The sequence below is a fragment of the Hemibagrus wyckioides genome, linkage group LG09 (assembly GCF_019097595.1).
Source record: "Hemibagrus wyckioides isolate EC202008001 linkage group LG09, SWU_Hwy_1.0, whole genome shotgun sequence".
In the NCBI taxonomy this organism is placed as follows: domain Eukaryota; kingdom Metazoa; phylum Chordata; class Actinopteri; order Siluriformes; family Bagridae; genus Hemibagrus; species Hemibagrus wyckioides.
The window spans coordinates 14,941,428-14,953,990 of NC_080718.1; the positions used below are offsets into that span (position 1 = coordinate 14,941,428).

The window sequence follows — 12,563 nt, forward strand, 5'->3', positions numbered from 1 at the left end:
ACCATTAAACTCCAGATAATGATGTGCATGAAATTCTCAGGAGATCGGCAGTTGCTGAAATATGTAAACCAGCCCATCTTCCATCAACATGTGCCACAGTCCTTGGGAGCATATTTCCCGAATTCTGATATTTGATATCAACTTTAGATGAAGACCTGATTTCATGCATTGCACTGCTACCACATGAATGAATGATCATTTATAAGTAGTACAGAGTTTGTGCAGGGATAAAGATATGTATACAGTTCTGATATGTGTACCTGTTTTAATTTTATAGTCTCAAACTTCAGTGCAGATTTCCTTCTCAGGAACATAAATGAAATCTGAATAATATTCAGTCTAATAGTGAAAAACTGTACAGTGTACTCAGTGCACTAAAGCAACCTGACACTGCCTTTTTATTGCATTTTACTATAAAAACTCCTTTAGCCCTATTGTAAAGGGTTACAATATACATATACAAGTATGTGCATGCGTTAAGTCTTATTCAAAATTAATGTTATCTATTTTTAGATAATTGTAGTTAAGCTTAATTAATAATGTGCTTTGTTTGGATTCGTGTGTTGTGTGTTTAGCTCACACTCATACTTCACCACTGGTGATAGAAACCAGTTTTGTCAAACCAGAGACAAACTTTGTGTTGTATCATGATTACATCACATACAGATCACTAGCTGTCCTACAGTTATACCTGAAGAATTCAATAAACATTGATTTATCTCATTAAGAGTTAATGTAACAGAGGTGATTTTGCTGCACATCAGTCTCCACTGCCGATTCATCAGATTCCCCGAAGACCACTGACCAGCAGCAGTGTAAAATTGTTCAAAGATTGCAATAATTAATGTAGTCATTCTTTGATATTAGGCTGAGAACAGACTGGATTTCACTCCTTATCCCTCTGAAATGAGAAATCAGATTTTTTTTTAAAAGCTGAAATGAGATGACATCAGAGTATTGATCAGTTGTTTAGTCAGCTCTAATTCAAGGATGTTTTGTCACTGAAAGACATTTTTATAACCAATAGAAGTGTATCATGGGGAGTACTTTTTCTTTGAGTAATTTAGCAACCTGGTGTCTTTCTCTTCCTCTCATCCTCACGTCTATGTCTGTCTCTACTTTGCACTCTTTCCTGTCACCACATCAAGGCAGGGGGTAGTCAGGTAAGAAGAACTAAGTGCTGCTGTAAGAACTGTGAATATTGTGAATATCTGTGGATATATATACAGTTTTCTTTTCTATTCAGACCTGCTTTTCTATTTAGACCTGCTTTTCCTTTTTCATCAAAATAAGTGCAAGCAGTTAGCTGGGTTTAGATGCATTAGCAGCAAGGGATTTTCGTCTTGCTGTTGAATAGATGAGCCTGTATTTCTCAGTGTTGGCTGTCCTTCTCCTGGTAATTTGAATAAATTTCACTTCTGATAAATCCCAATAAGACTTTTGTGTTTGCCAGCCCTAATCACTTGCTCCACATGCCGCATAATCTTATTTGAGGTATAAATAATTTCATTTTTCAGGGTATGTTATGCATCTTGTATGGCCAGCTCTGAGCCATTGTGTTTCAGACCACATGCTGCTGGCTTTACATAATCGCTGCTGTCACAAACAAAATTGCTTAAGTTTATTGGTGCTTGGGCTCTGTGTTGTGAATTTCGTTTTGTGGCCCTATGTTGTGTTCTTTCTATCTGGTGCACTTGGCTGACAGCTAAATAAGAGACAGTAGTTCTAACATGTTCCTTTTCTCTGTCAATGCTTCCGTGAAGGGGCTCAAGGTAAGCCTAGTCTATCTCACTCAACACCAGTCACACGATCAGTCTAAATTCTTAGGATATTATTTGTGATGTGTCTAAACTAAATAAGAATTGCCAGATCATGTCAACCTTCGGCTAATTTTTTTTTAGAACCGTTGTCTGCTAGGCCTACATTTTAACTTTTTGTGTTTGTGCTTGATTTGGGCACAGACCCCCAGTAAGCAGGGCTTTGCCAGTACCAGAGAAACTGCAAACCAACAATGTGGGCAAGAAGAAAAGGCCCATTGAGGTAAATGGCATGTAAAGCAACATCTATTGCAAATTATACTAAAATGTTAGAGGATAGCTTGAGTTGAGCTGAAATAAATAGTACAAAAATCGAGCAGCAAGCAGGCATTTATAATTATGCAAATACAATTGCTGATCTTGTGGTCATATTTTAGATCTTTTTATAGAAAGTCCTCTATTAAGAATATTCTAAAGGTTTACAGACATGGTTATCACAGTTACTGAGTGCGTAGCCTGTTTGATGTGTGAGATGTGGCATCCAGATACCCAGCCCTGAGGAAGAGCCATTAGCCTCACTCATCTTGTTAACCTTCCTTAATTCAATTGCAGCATGGTTATTCTCCGCCTGTCCTCTCCCATCCTGCAAGTGGACTCTTTTAACCTCTCCGCCATTTCCATGGAGATGACCTCTGACTCTAACCCGTATTTGACTCTTAACGCAGGACCTGGTGCTAGAACTGGTGTTTGGTTACCGGGGCAACGACTGCCGGAACAACGTGCATTACCTAAACGAGGGGGCAGATATCATCTACCACACGGCTTCAGTCGGAATCGTCCTTAACTTAACAACAGGTACGTTCTTGAAAGAGGTCCCATGTAAAGTGATCTGCAGAAGGGATTTTTTTGACTGCAATGTAGGATGTGCTGTGTGTGGTTTTTTTTAGCATGCCAGAGTTTCTATATGGAACACAGTGATGACATTTTGTGCCTCACCATTAATCAACACCCCAAGTTCCCCAACGTGGTGGCAACTGGCCAAGTAGGTATGTTTGTGAGACTGTCCTTTATTTTCCAGGATAATGTCACTGACTTTACCCTGAAACTTTCACACATCACTGACACTTCAGTCTCTCTGCCATGTTTTGCTGATTTCAGAATGGTCCTAAACTGTGTCGACTAAATTATATAAAAACAATACTTTAGCTATTTTTTTTTTGTCTGATTGTCTGATCGTCTTAGCTGTCGTACGAAGCTTCAGTGTTTCTAAGTATAATGACTATTACGTTACAACAATCAGCTATTTTAATGTATTACTTTGCGAATTAACAGAATCTTTCTTCTGTGTCTGAGAAAAGGTTTATATCTGGTTGGCCTGTTATATATACTCATTGACACTCTGAAATTTTTGCAGGTGATGCTGGTGATATGTCAGGTAAGACATTTTGTTGGCTGTTCTAAACATGTGCTGTGACTGTTCATAGAGCTCCAGTGAGGCAGTGCTGCAGTTGCTATATTAGTTTGGCACTGCAGAGCAAATCTGCGACAGTGTCATTACGAGCCTTCACCATGCTGTCGGTTAATGCCAGCAGCTCATAGCCAGCAAACATTTCTTACGCTGCCAAAAAGTGATGATGAAATATCATTACCTGACAGCATTGTGTTTGACTAAGTTGGATACATGATCTTTGGCACTGTGATGCGTGAGAAAGCAGATTATGTATCTAGTGCAAGCTTGGATTGGTGCCGATTTCCTCTAGAACACTGCCCTCTACTGACTCTGAGCACATGTACACATTTACTCCAGACAAACTTGACAAAGTATTTATGTATAAATGTTTATCAAAATATGTACTGATTAAAAGATTGAAAGTTAAGATATACACTTCTTATCAGTGTATCACATATCATGGCCTCAGTATTATGAGGTTATATCTGGCATTTTTGTTGAGAGTGAGTTAACCACATTATCTAAATTACATGTAATTACAATGTCATTGCTAACATTAGGAGATATGTGTGTATTGTATAGTGTACTTTATTTTTCTATGACTATATAGTTAAGTCAAATGTTATTTAGAAACAACTTAGTACGATAATAATTCAATGACGTTAGTTCAATAGTACAATAAGTACAATATCTAAAATCTCAGCCTAAATGTTACCTCAGTTGTTTTGCTGACATGACAAGTTTCTTGTCATGTGCATGAAGAGTGCTTTAAGCTTCTATATACAATGATATGCTTCTGATACTGTTGTGGTGCATTCACTACAATGCACATACTATATATATAAGGGCTTACTGAGTGTAGTCCAATTTGTTTTATAAATGTTAACTGAACCCAAATTTTCTGCCCGTTCCTCAGCCACGTCACCTTCCATCCATGTGTGGGACGCCATGAATAAGCAGACTCTGTCTGTGCTGCGCAGCTATCACTCCCGGGGCATCTGCTCAGTCAGCTTCAGTGCTACTGGCAAGCTGCTCCTCTCTGTCGGCCTGGACCCCGAGCACACGATCACCATCTGGAAGTGGCAGGAAGGTTTGTCGACTCTGATTCTCTCTGTTCTGCTCCACTCTGTCTGTCTTTACACTCTACTTTGTTATTGTTCCCAAGGTGCCAAAGTGGCCAGTCACTCTGGCCACACACAGCGGATCTTTGTGGCTGAGTTTCGGCCGGACTCGGACACTCAGTTCGTGTCTGTGGGCATAAAGCATGTGCGCTTCTGGATGCTCGCCGGCCGGGCTCTGCTCAGCAAGAAAGGAGTACTCAGCTCCATCGAGGATGCCCGCATGCAGACCATGCTCTCTGTGGCATTCGGAGCTGTAAGTATGTCTCATTCTACTTGCACACAGGCATTACTCAACGTCTGCAGGACTGGGTTTGTTTGCCATTAATGAACTTAAATAATACAGTCTATTGTTGTAAACATGATGATTTCTGTATTGCTGTAGTTTTCTGTGGATTATTTAGCAATGTAGCAGTTGTTAACAATAAAAATGCATGCACATGCAACAATTATTGTATACATTGCTGAAATTGCCAGGAAATGGACCATAATGAAAAGTGTCTTGCTTGTACTGTTCTCTCTTGCTTAGAGGTCACTAGATTAGTGCAGATTTGTTTTCTTTTCAGAATAACTTGACATTTACAGGTACCATTAGTGGAGATGTGTGTGTATGGAAGGAACACGTTCTAGTACGAATTGTGGCCAAGGCACACACTGGTCCCGTCTTCACCATGTACACCACACTGCGAGATGGCCTCATCGTCACAGGCGGCAAGGAGCGACCGTGAGTCACCTTCCTCTTTCATGGCACACTTGCTATGCTGTTACAGTGTTTGGGTACAAGTAAAGTGTCAATCATGACTGTATTATTATTTGATATCTAGGTCATATGTGTTTTAGCTATTCTTATGAAACCCCTGTAACCAAGTAATTTACTGTATACCTAGACAGCTCTTTGTGTGTGTGTGTGTGTGTGTGTGTGTGTGTGTTTGTGTGCACGCGTGTGTGTGTGCATTGCCACCTACAGGTCTAAAGAAGGTGGTGCACTGAAATTGTGGGATCAGGAGCTGAAGCGGTGCAGAGCTTTCAGACTGGAGACTGGTCAGATTATCGACTGTGTGCGCTCTGTCTGCAGAGGCAAGGTACTACAGAGCATGATGTCTGCTACATGTTAGCTACAGGGCTAAAAGTTTTTAGCAATATTAGCTTTGTCAAAATGATATTCTTCCAAAGTTCAGGAGAGTGTGAGAGTGTGCAAACCCAGTTAATTATGTACCAAACATATATTTTTCATAGTTTTCTTAGTTTTAGCCAGTATTTATCAAATTCTATTATCTTACTAAAGACTAAGCCACTAGTGTGAAAGTGTGTGTTCATGCAAGATGGAGATTTCTAGCCCAGAATGTATTTCACAAACCTGCATTGATGTTTTTGAACGAATAAGTAAATATTCATTCTCAAACCATCATATACATATTTTGAATGGGGACTAAAAAAGATTTTCTGCCATTTAATAATTTGTTGATCTGTTGTCTTGTTTAGGGTAAGATCCTCGTGGGCACACGGAATGCAGAGATCATTGAGGTAGGGGAGAAGAATGCAGCGTGTAACATCCTGGTGAATGGCCACATGGACGGCCCCATCTGGGGACTGGGAGCTCACCCTACACGAGACGTCTTTCTGTCTGCTGCTGAGGACGGCACAGTACGCCTTTGGGACATTCCTGAGAGGGTAACAACTTCAGTCACCCACACACACACACAATCAAAGCATCTACTTAACCCAGTGCCATGTGAGCTCATTCGAATGAATACCTTCGACATGGCACCAGATAAGAAAAATGTCAGTTTATTAACAGTTTGTTAAATATCTGATAACACTAATAGTCTTGTACTCCCATGGGCCTAAAACAGAAGATGCTGAATAAGGTGAACCTGGGCCATCCTGCACGCACTGTCAGCTATAGTCCTGAGGGTGATATGGTGGCGATCGGCATGAAGAACGGAGAGTTCATTATCCTCCTTGTAACGTCCCTGAAGATCTGGGGCAAAAAGAGAGATCGCCGCACTGCCATCCAGGATATCAGGTTAGACTTGAGCTTTTTTAAGATAGCAGTAACATTTGCACTTCAGGATACAAATATTTTACTTGTCCTTATACACCGACCAGGCATAACATTATGATCACCTGCCTGATATTGTGTTGGTCACCCTTTTGCTGCCAAATAAGCCCTGACCCTTCATGCACTGTGTATTCTGACACCGTTCTATCAGAACCAGCATTAACTTCTTCAGCAGTTTGAGCAACAGTAGCTCGTCTGTTGGATCAGATCACACGCTCCAGCCTTCCCTCCCCACGTGCATCAGTGAGTCATGGCCGCCCATGACCCTGTCACTGATTCACCACTGTTCCTTCTTTGGACCACTTTTGATAGATACTGACCACTGCAGACCGGGAACACCCCTCAAAAGCTGCAGTTTTGGAGATGCTCTGATCCAGTCATCTAGCCATCACAATTTGACCCTTGTCAAACTCGCTCAAATCCTTACACTTGCCCATTTTTCCTGCTTCTGACACATCAACTTTGAGGACAAAATGTTCACCTGCTGCCTAATATATCCCACCCACTAACAGGTACCATGATGAGGAGATAATCAGTCTTATTCACTTTACCTGGCAGTGGTCATAATGTTATGGCTGATCGGGGTAGTTCCAGATAAGGTTATGTGAATTGTACATGTGTGAAAACAGCACCTGAAAGCACAGGTCTGTGCTGGATTCTTTAGTTGTGGTTAATTCTTTCCTGTCAGATATTATTGTTGTGATGAGAACACATGAATTGCTGTGGAAATTCGTAGTAAATAAAAAAAATAAAAACAAATAGCCTTCAATACCATTTTTGCATGAAGATGTATGCCTTACTTTGTAGCTCAAGTTGTCCAAGTAGATTTGTTTATGAAAAGCTCATTTCTGTTAATTGGTGATTTTTGTTGTTTTTGCAGTTAGCTGTAGAAAGAATCTTTTTCTCATTGCATCTTGGTGAAGGTGTCATGGCTGTGTAAGTGAGGTGACCACAACTCGCTGTGTTCTTTAACAGGTTCAGTCCTGATTCACGCTACCTTGCTGTTGGCTCAAGTGAGAACGCTGTAGATTTCTACGACCTGACCTTGGGACCTCAGCTGAACCGCATTAACTGCTGCAGAGACATCCCCAGCTTCGTCATTCAGATGGACTTTTCTGCTGACGGCTGTTACATACAGGTACACCTTGATGTGTTTGTGCACATTTAACAGATTTGCTTTAGCTATGATATCTGCAGTGTCACGTCAGTAATGTATTATACTTCCTACTCACAACAGACTTTACTGGATGGAACAGAACTCACATGCCCTTTCTTTACTCTACAGTATATTCTTTTTCCTGTTTCCTGTAGTTGTCAACTGGTGCTTATAAACGGCTGGTTTATGAAGTGCCTTCTGGAAAGCAGGTCACAGAGCAGGCAGTCATAGACAGAATCACCTGGGCTACCTGGACAAGGTAACTCACAGAAGACTGCAGTGCTCTCATTTCACTTACCAAACAACTGCAGCCTCTTTTATATTATAAAACGTTACTGAAGCTGTTATTCAAGCTTCACACACAAATCAGACTCTCACAGTGTTGATCAGAGAGCCGTGTTGCACACTGGTTGAAAAACCCAGACGTGGAATTACATCATGTTTCTTCCTCCCTTCTATAATCCCTTTGGAAAGCCTGGCCTGGAATGATTGTTGTAATCTTCCATTTCAAATCAACTGAGACTTTTATAATATTTCAAATGAATTAATGAGCATGAGCTCTGACTTACATCATATAACTAAAAGCAAAGACTTGTGCTTTCAGTTTACATCATGATGACTGTAAGGAGTTTCCTACAGTAACACTCGATTCGGTTTGCTTTTTGTCTGTGTGTGTGTGTGTGTGTGTGTGTGTGCAGTGTTCTGGGGGATGAGGTGGTGGGAATCTGGTCCCGCAACACAGATAAAGCTGATGTAACATGCACCTGTGTTTCTCATTCCGGCCTCAATGTAGTCACAGGTGATGACTTTGGGATGGTAAAGCTGTTCGACTTTCCATGTCCAGAGAAATTTGTAAGTCATTTTTTTAAACTTATATTTAAATAATTGTTGCTATAAATGTAGAAACGGCTATGAAAATATGGAGAGCTGCGAGGAACCAAATTCAATGGCCGTATGAATAAATGCTTGTCAAGTTTCCTTGTAAATGATTGTCTTGCTAGACCATTCAGACAGATTAACTTTAGAGTAAACGTGTCTTTTGAGGTAGAGCCGGCAGAGCAATAACAATACTAATTCGTGGATTATTAATAATTGTTCTTAACTTTATTCCACAAAAATATTCTGAAATTATTCCAGTGGATTTAATGTAGTAATGTGATCTGAATTAATGAAGTCACCTAGATAATAAAGTACTGTGGGGGGAAAAAGCACACACACAAGTATTGGGAAATCTGAAACCACTTCCCTGATTTTTAATGTCGTACTACTGCTCCACACATGACCTTCAGATTCTTCATTTATTTTTTAATAAGTAGTCCTGAATACTTGATTTTAAAAAGTAGGGCATTTATGTGCTTAAGATTCTGTAGCAGTCTGCATTACCATTCTATACACAATGCACATTTCTGTGAATGTGAAAAAAAAAGGACGCTTCCTAACAGAACCCCCTGTTTTTTCCTCAGGCCAAACACAAGCGCTTTCTAGGCCACTCAGCCCATGTGACCAACATCCGCTTTACCAGTGGGGATCGGTTCGTCATCAGTGCTGGAGGTGACGATAGAAGGTGCTTAGTGACAATGATATTTATTTTTCTTGTAGTTTTAGTTCCTGTTGGCTGCAGACATTTCACTTCTGCCTGTGTGGTCAAGAGAGTCTCGTGATGATCAAGAAGGAAACTAAAATGTAAAGACACCTGTTGTTGTTGAGTGAGATCAGATTAGATATGAGAATCAGAATCCAAATCTCTTTAATGTGCAGTATACACTGATCAGGCATAACATTATGACCACCTGTCTGATAGTGTGTTGGTCCTCCTTTTGCTGCCTGACCCATCAAGGCATGAACTCTGCTAGATCCCTGAAGGTGTGCTGTGTTATCTGGCACCAAGATGTTAGCAGCAGATTATTTAACTCCTATACAGGACTTAAACGATACTTTTGATAGATACTGACCACTGCAGACCGGGAACACTCCACAAGAGCTGCAGTTTTGGAGATGCTCTGATCCAGTCGTCTAGCCATTACAATCTGGCCCTTGTCAAACTCGCTCAAATCCTTACTCTTGTCCATTTTTCCTGCTTCTAACACATCAACTTTGAGTACAAAATGTTCACTTGCTGCCTAATATATCCCACCCACTAACAGGTGCCATGATGAGGAGATCATCAGTCTTATTCACTTCACCTCTCAGTAGTCATAATGTTATGCCTGATCAGTGTATAAATATAAATATAGGAATGTGTCTTGGTCTTTTATATAGAACAAAAAAAGTTTCTTTTCAAGGAAAAAGGTCTGATTTGACACACACTGTTGAACAAATGTTCTAATAGCTTGAGAAGATATTACTTCATGTTATAGTTTGTAAGGATTTCATTTCTAACATTTTCTGTTTCTTAAACAGTCTGTTTGTGTGGAGGTGTGTTCATGCTCCTCACTGATGCATGCGATGCCACTGCACACCCAGAGGAAAGTGAGAGGAGGAGCGAGCATCCAGGACAGATGCTCTTGATGGACGTCAGTACCTGATGTTTCCACAACCTGGTGCATGAATCTGAACACGCCTCCCAGTCCCACCTTCACACCTGCCTGAACCACACTGTATTGTCTTCTCAGTCTGACTTATGGTGAAAAAGAGAACTGAATTCTCTTCTATCATCAAAGTGATGTCTGAAATATACTCTGTGTATGCCCTGCCTTGTGTTTCACACTGTCTCTGGTATGAAGATGGAATGTTTTTTGTGGTATGTCTGCGTCATTGTTCCTTGAGGTGTGTGAGAGTTTCTTCCAATCAAATGACTAACAAACGTGTAGCAAGCGAAACGGGATTAGCCTTAAAGCTGTCTTTTTATGATACGTTGGACCTCTCGGTTTAAAAGTTTCCTTTTTACCTGATCACACTTGTTTGTGTGTGCATACCATGTCTCGATGTATTCGTTCTTGAGTCTGGAATCAATCTTTTCATTAACAATCAGATCTCTTGTGGCCTTCTCCCTGAATGTAACGCAGCTGTTATATTCTTGGATGTCAGCATGCCAAAGCATACTATGCACTGTACACTTGACCTGCTCACTGTGGTTCTCCAGTGGTCTTTACTGTCATCCCCGAACATGCTAATCACTCATCAGAACCTCGAATCCTCCCTGCACACGTAGGTGGCATTCCTAAGCGTAGCATCTTTAGCTTGAGCAGTAACCATGATTCCTGTGTGTGTGTGTGTGTGTGTGTGTAGGTAAGAAATGTAGGATTTCTGTCTGGTATCTGAGAACAAATTTTCAAAGAAAAGATGGTTCTTATTCAGTCCATTAAAAAAAAGAAATAAATAAATGAGACTGGAGGACGTGTGTTGATGCTGTGTTGCATCATATAAAAATCATTATTCATTGTGCTGCTAAAGCCTTTTAAGGTCATTTATCATGTTTAGGAACGAAGAGTTTCTTTCTTCCATGAACAGATCGAATATCACTGAACAGGAATGTTCCAAATCAAGAAAAAACATCAGAGTTAATGGAGATTATAACATGCAAAATGTTTTTTCTATTTCATTCGTTGTCATACCGATTAATAGTGCAAGATGTGTTCAGTGCATATTTTGGTTTTTTCTGATATTAATGTAAATATCAATTGTAAAGGCATTCTTTTGTATATTTTTGTGAAATGTTTTCTTAAAAGTCAAATTTGATTAAAAAATGGGTGTATAATATAAATTGTGTGTGATTGATGCTTTGGTACATACACTGATCAGGCATAACATTATGAACAGTGAGCGGTGAAGTGAATAAGACTGATTATCTCCTCATCATGGCACCTGTTAGTGGGTGGGATATATTAGGCAGCAAGTGAACATTTTGTCCTCAAAGTTGATGTGTTAGAAGCAGGAAAAATGGACAAGTGTAAGGATTTGAGCGAGTTTGACAAGGGCCAAATTGTGATGGCTAGACGACTGGAACAGAGCATCTCCAAATCTGCTGCTCTTGTGGAGTGTTCCCGGTCTGCAGTGGTCAGTATCTATCAAAAGTGGTCCAAAGAAGGAACAGTGGTGAACCGGTCACAGGGTCATGGGCGGCAAAGGCTCATTGATGCACATGAGGAGCGAAGGCTGGCCCATGTGATCTGATCCAACAGACAAGCTACTGTTGCTCAAATTGCTGAAGACGTTAATGCTGGTTCTGATAGAGAGGTTGCAGAACACACAGTGCATTGCAGTTTGTTGAATTCTGGCAGTAAAAGAAGGACCAACACAATATTAGGCAGGTGGTCATAATGTTATGCCTGGTCAGTGTAGCATTCATGTTACAATCAACATTTCAGGGGAAAGTAGATCACTAATCAGCTGGAATCTGAAAGTCCAATCTCAGAGTCAATGCAGTAAACAAAGCACAGGCATGTTAAAGGAGCTGCTGTGATCTAATCAAAGTGTTGATTGAGTCTGCTAGAAAGAATTTCTGTATAAGTAATTTAATCAGGGACGTTTTATCAGCTCCTGAAAACAAACCTGTGTTTTGATCTCAGTCTACTGTGACTTCAAACTGCTGATGTCTACAGCTGACGCTGCACATAACAGCTCAGGAACTGACTGAACTTTCACTATCATGAGTGTGGGCATTAAAGCTGGGGATGAAATCAGTGACTAATCAGATTTTAATCATCGCTGTATCCAGCATTATTGTGGTATTTATTCCAAGCAACAGTCTTATTTTTGGACGTGGGTGCTTGAATATATTTTGAATAAATTTCATATGCAGCCATATACTGGCTGATAAATCTTCAGTACTAAAAGCAGCTTTCACAGTAAAACACACACACACACACACACACGAGAAAGTGTGAAAGTGAGAGAGCTCAAAGTGCATAATAACTGCATGCAGCATTTTCAATTTAGCTCCACTTTTGTACATCCTGCACTATTATACACGTATTTCTTTTTGTTTAAATTTCTTACATTTTTAAAAATATTTTTTTGTTTATTCTCATAGGTTCTTTATATTTATACTCCCTTGCTTCATATTACTATACACCAAAGC

At 40.2% G+C, this 12,563-nt stretch overlaps 1 protein-coding gene across 2 annotated transcripts in view; it reads left to right on the plus strand.

Annotated features, from left to right (window-relative positions):
- The window catches only part of eml5 (EMAP like 5), a 45,309-nt gene extending 34,020 nt beyond the window's left edge, over positions 1-11,289 (plus strand). The window contains exons 29-45 of one of the 2 annotated variants that reach the window (XM_058398902.1): positions 1,149-1,163; positions 1,764-1,772; positions 1,962-2,040; positions 2,483-2,612; positions 2,705-2,803; positions 3,172-3,192; positions 4,124-4,297; positions 4,373-4,581; positions 4,892-5,049; positions 5,293-5,407; positions 5,808-5,996; positions 6,179-6,351; positions 7,363-7,525; positions 7,699-7,802; positions 8,242-8,395; positions 9,007-9,107; positions 9,944-11,289. In XM_058398902.1, coding sequence (XP_058254885.1) covers positions 1,149-1,163; positions 1,764-1,772; positions 1,962-2,040; positions 2,483-2,612; positions 2,705-2,803; positions 3,172-3,192; positions 4,124-4,297; positions 4,373-4,581; positions 4,892-5,049; positions 5,293-5,407; positions 5,808-5,996; positions 6,179-6,351; positions 7,363-7,525; positions 7,699-7,802; positions 8,242-8,395; positions 9,007-9,107; positions 9,944-9,980 — 1,930 coding nt within the window. In that variant the 3' untranslated portion in view covers positions 9,981-11,289. The remainder of the gene's footprint in view (positions 1-1,148; positions 1,164-1,763; positions 1,773-1,961; positions 2,041-2,482; positions 2,613-2,704; positions 2,804-3,171; positions 3,193-4,123; positions 4,298-4,372; positions 4,582-4,891; positions 5,050-5,292; positions 5,408-5,807; positions 5,997-6,178; positions 6,352-7,362; positions 7,526-7,698; positions 7,803-8,241; positions 8,396-9,006; positions 9,108-9,943) is intronic. The other variant, XM_058398903.1, reaches the window with a different exon arrangement.
- The last annotated feature ends 1,274 nt before the right edge of the window (positions 11,290-12,563 follow it).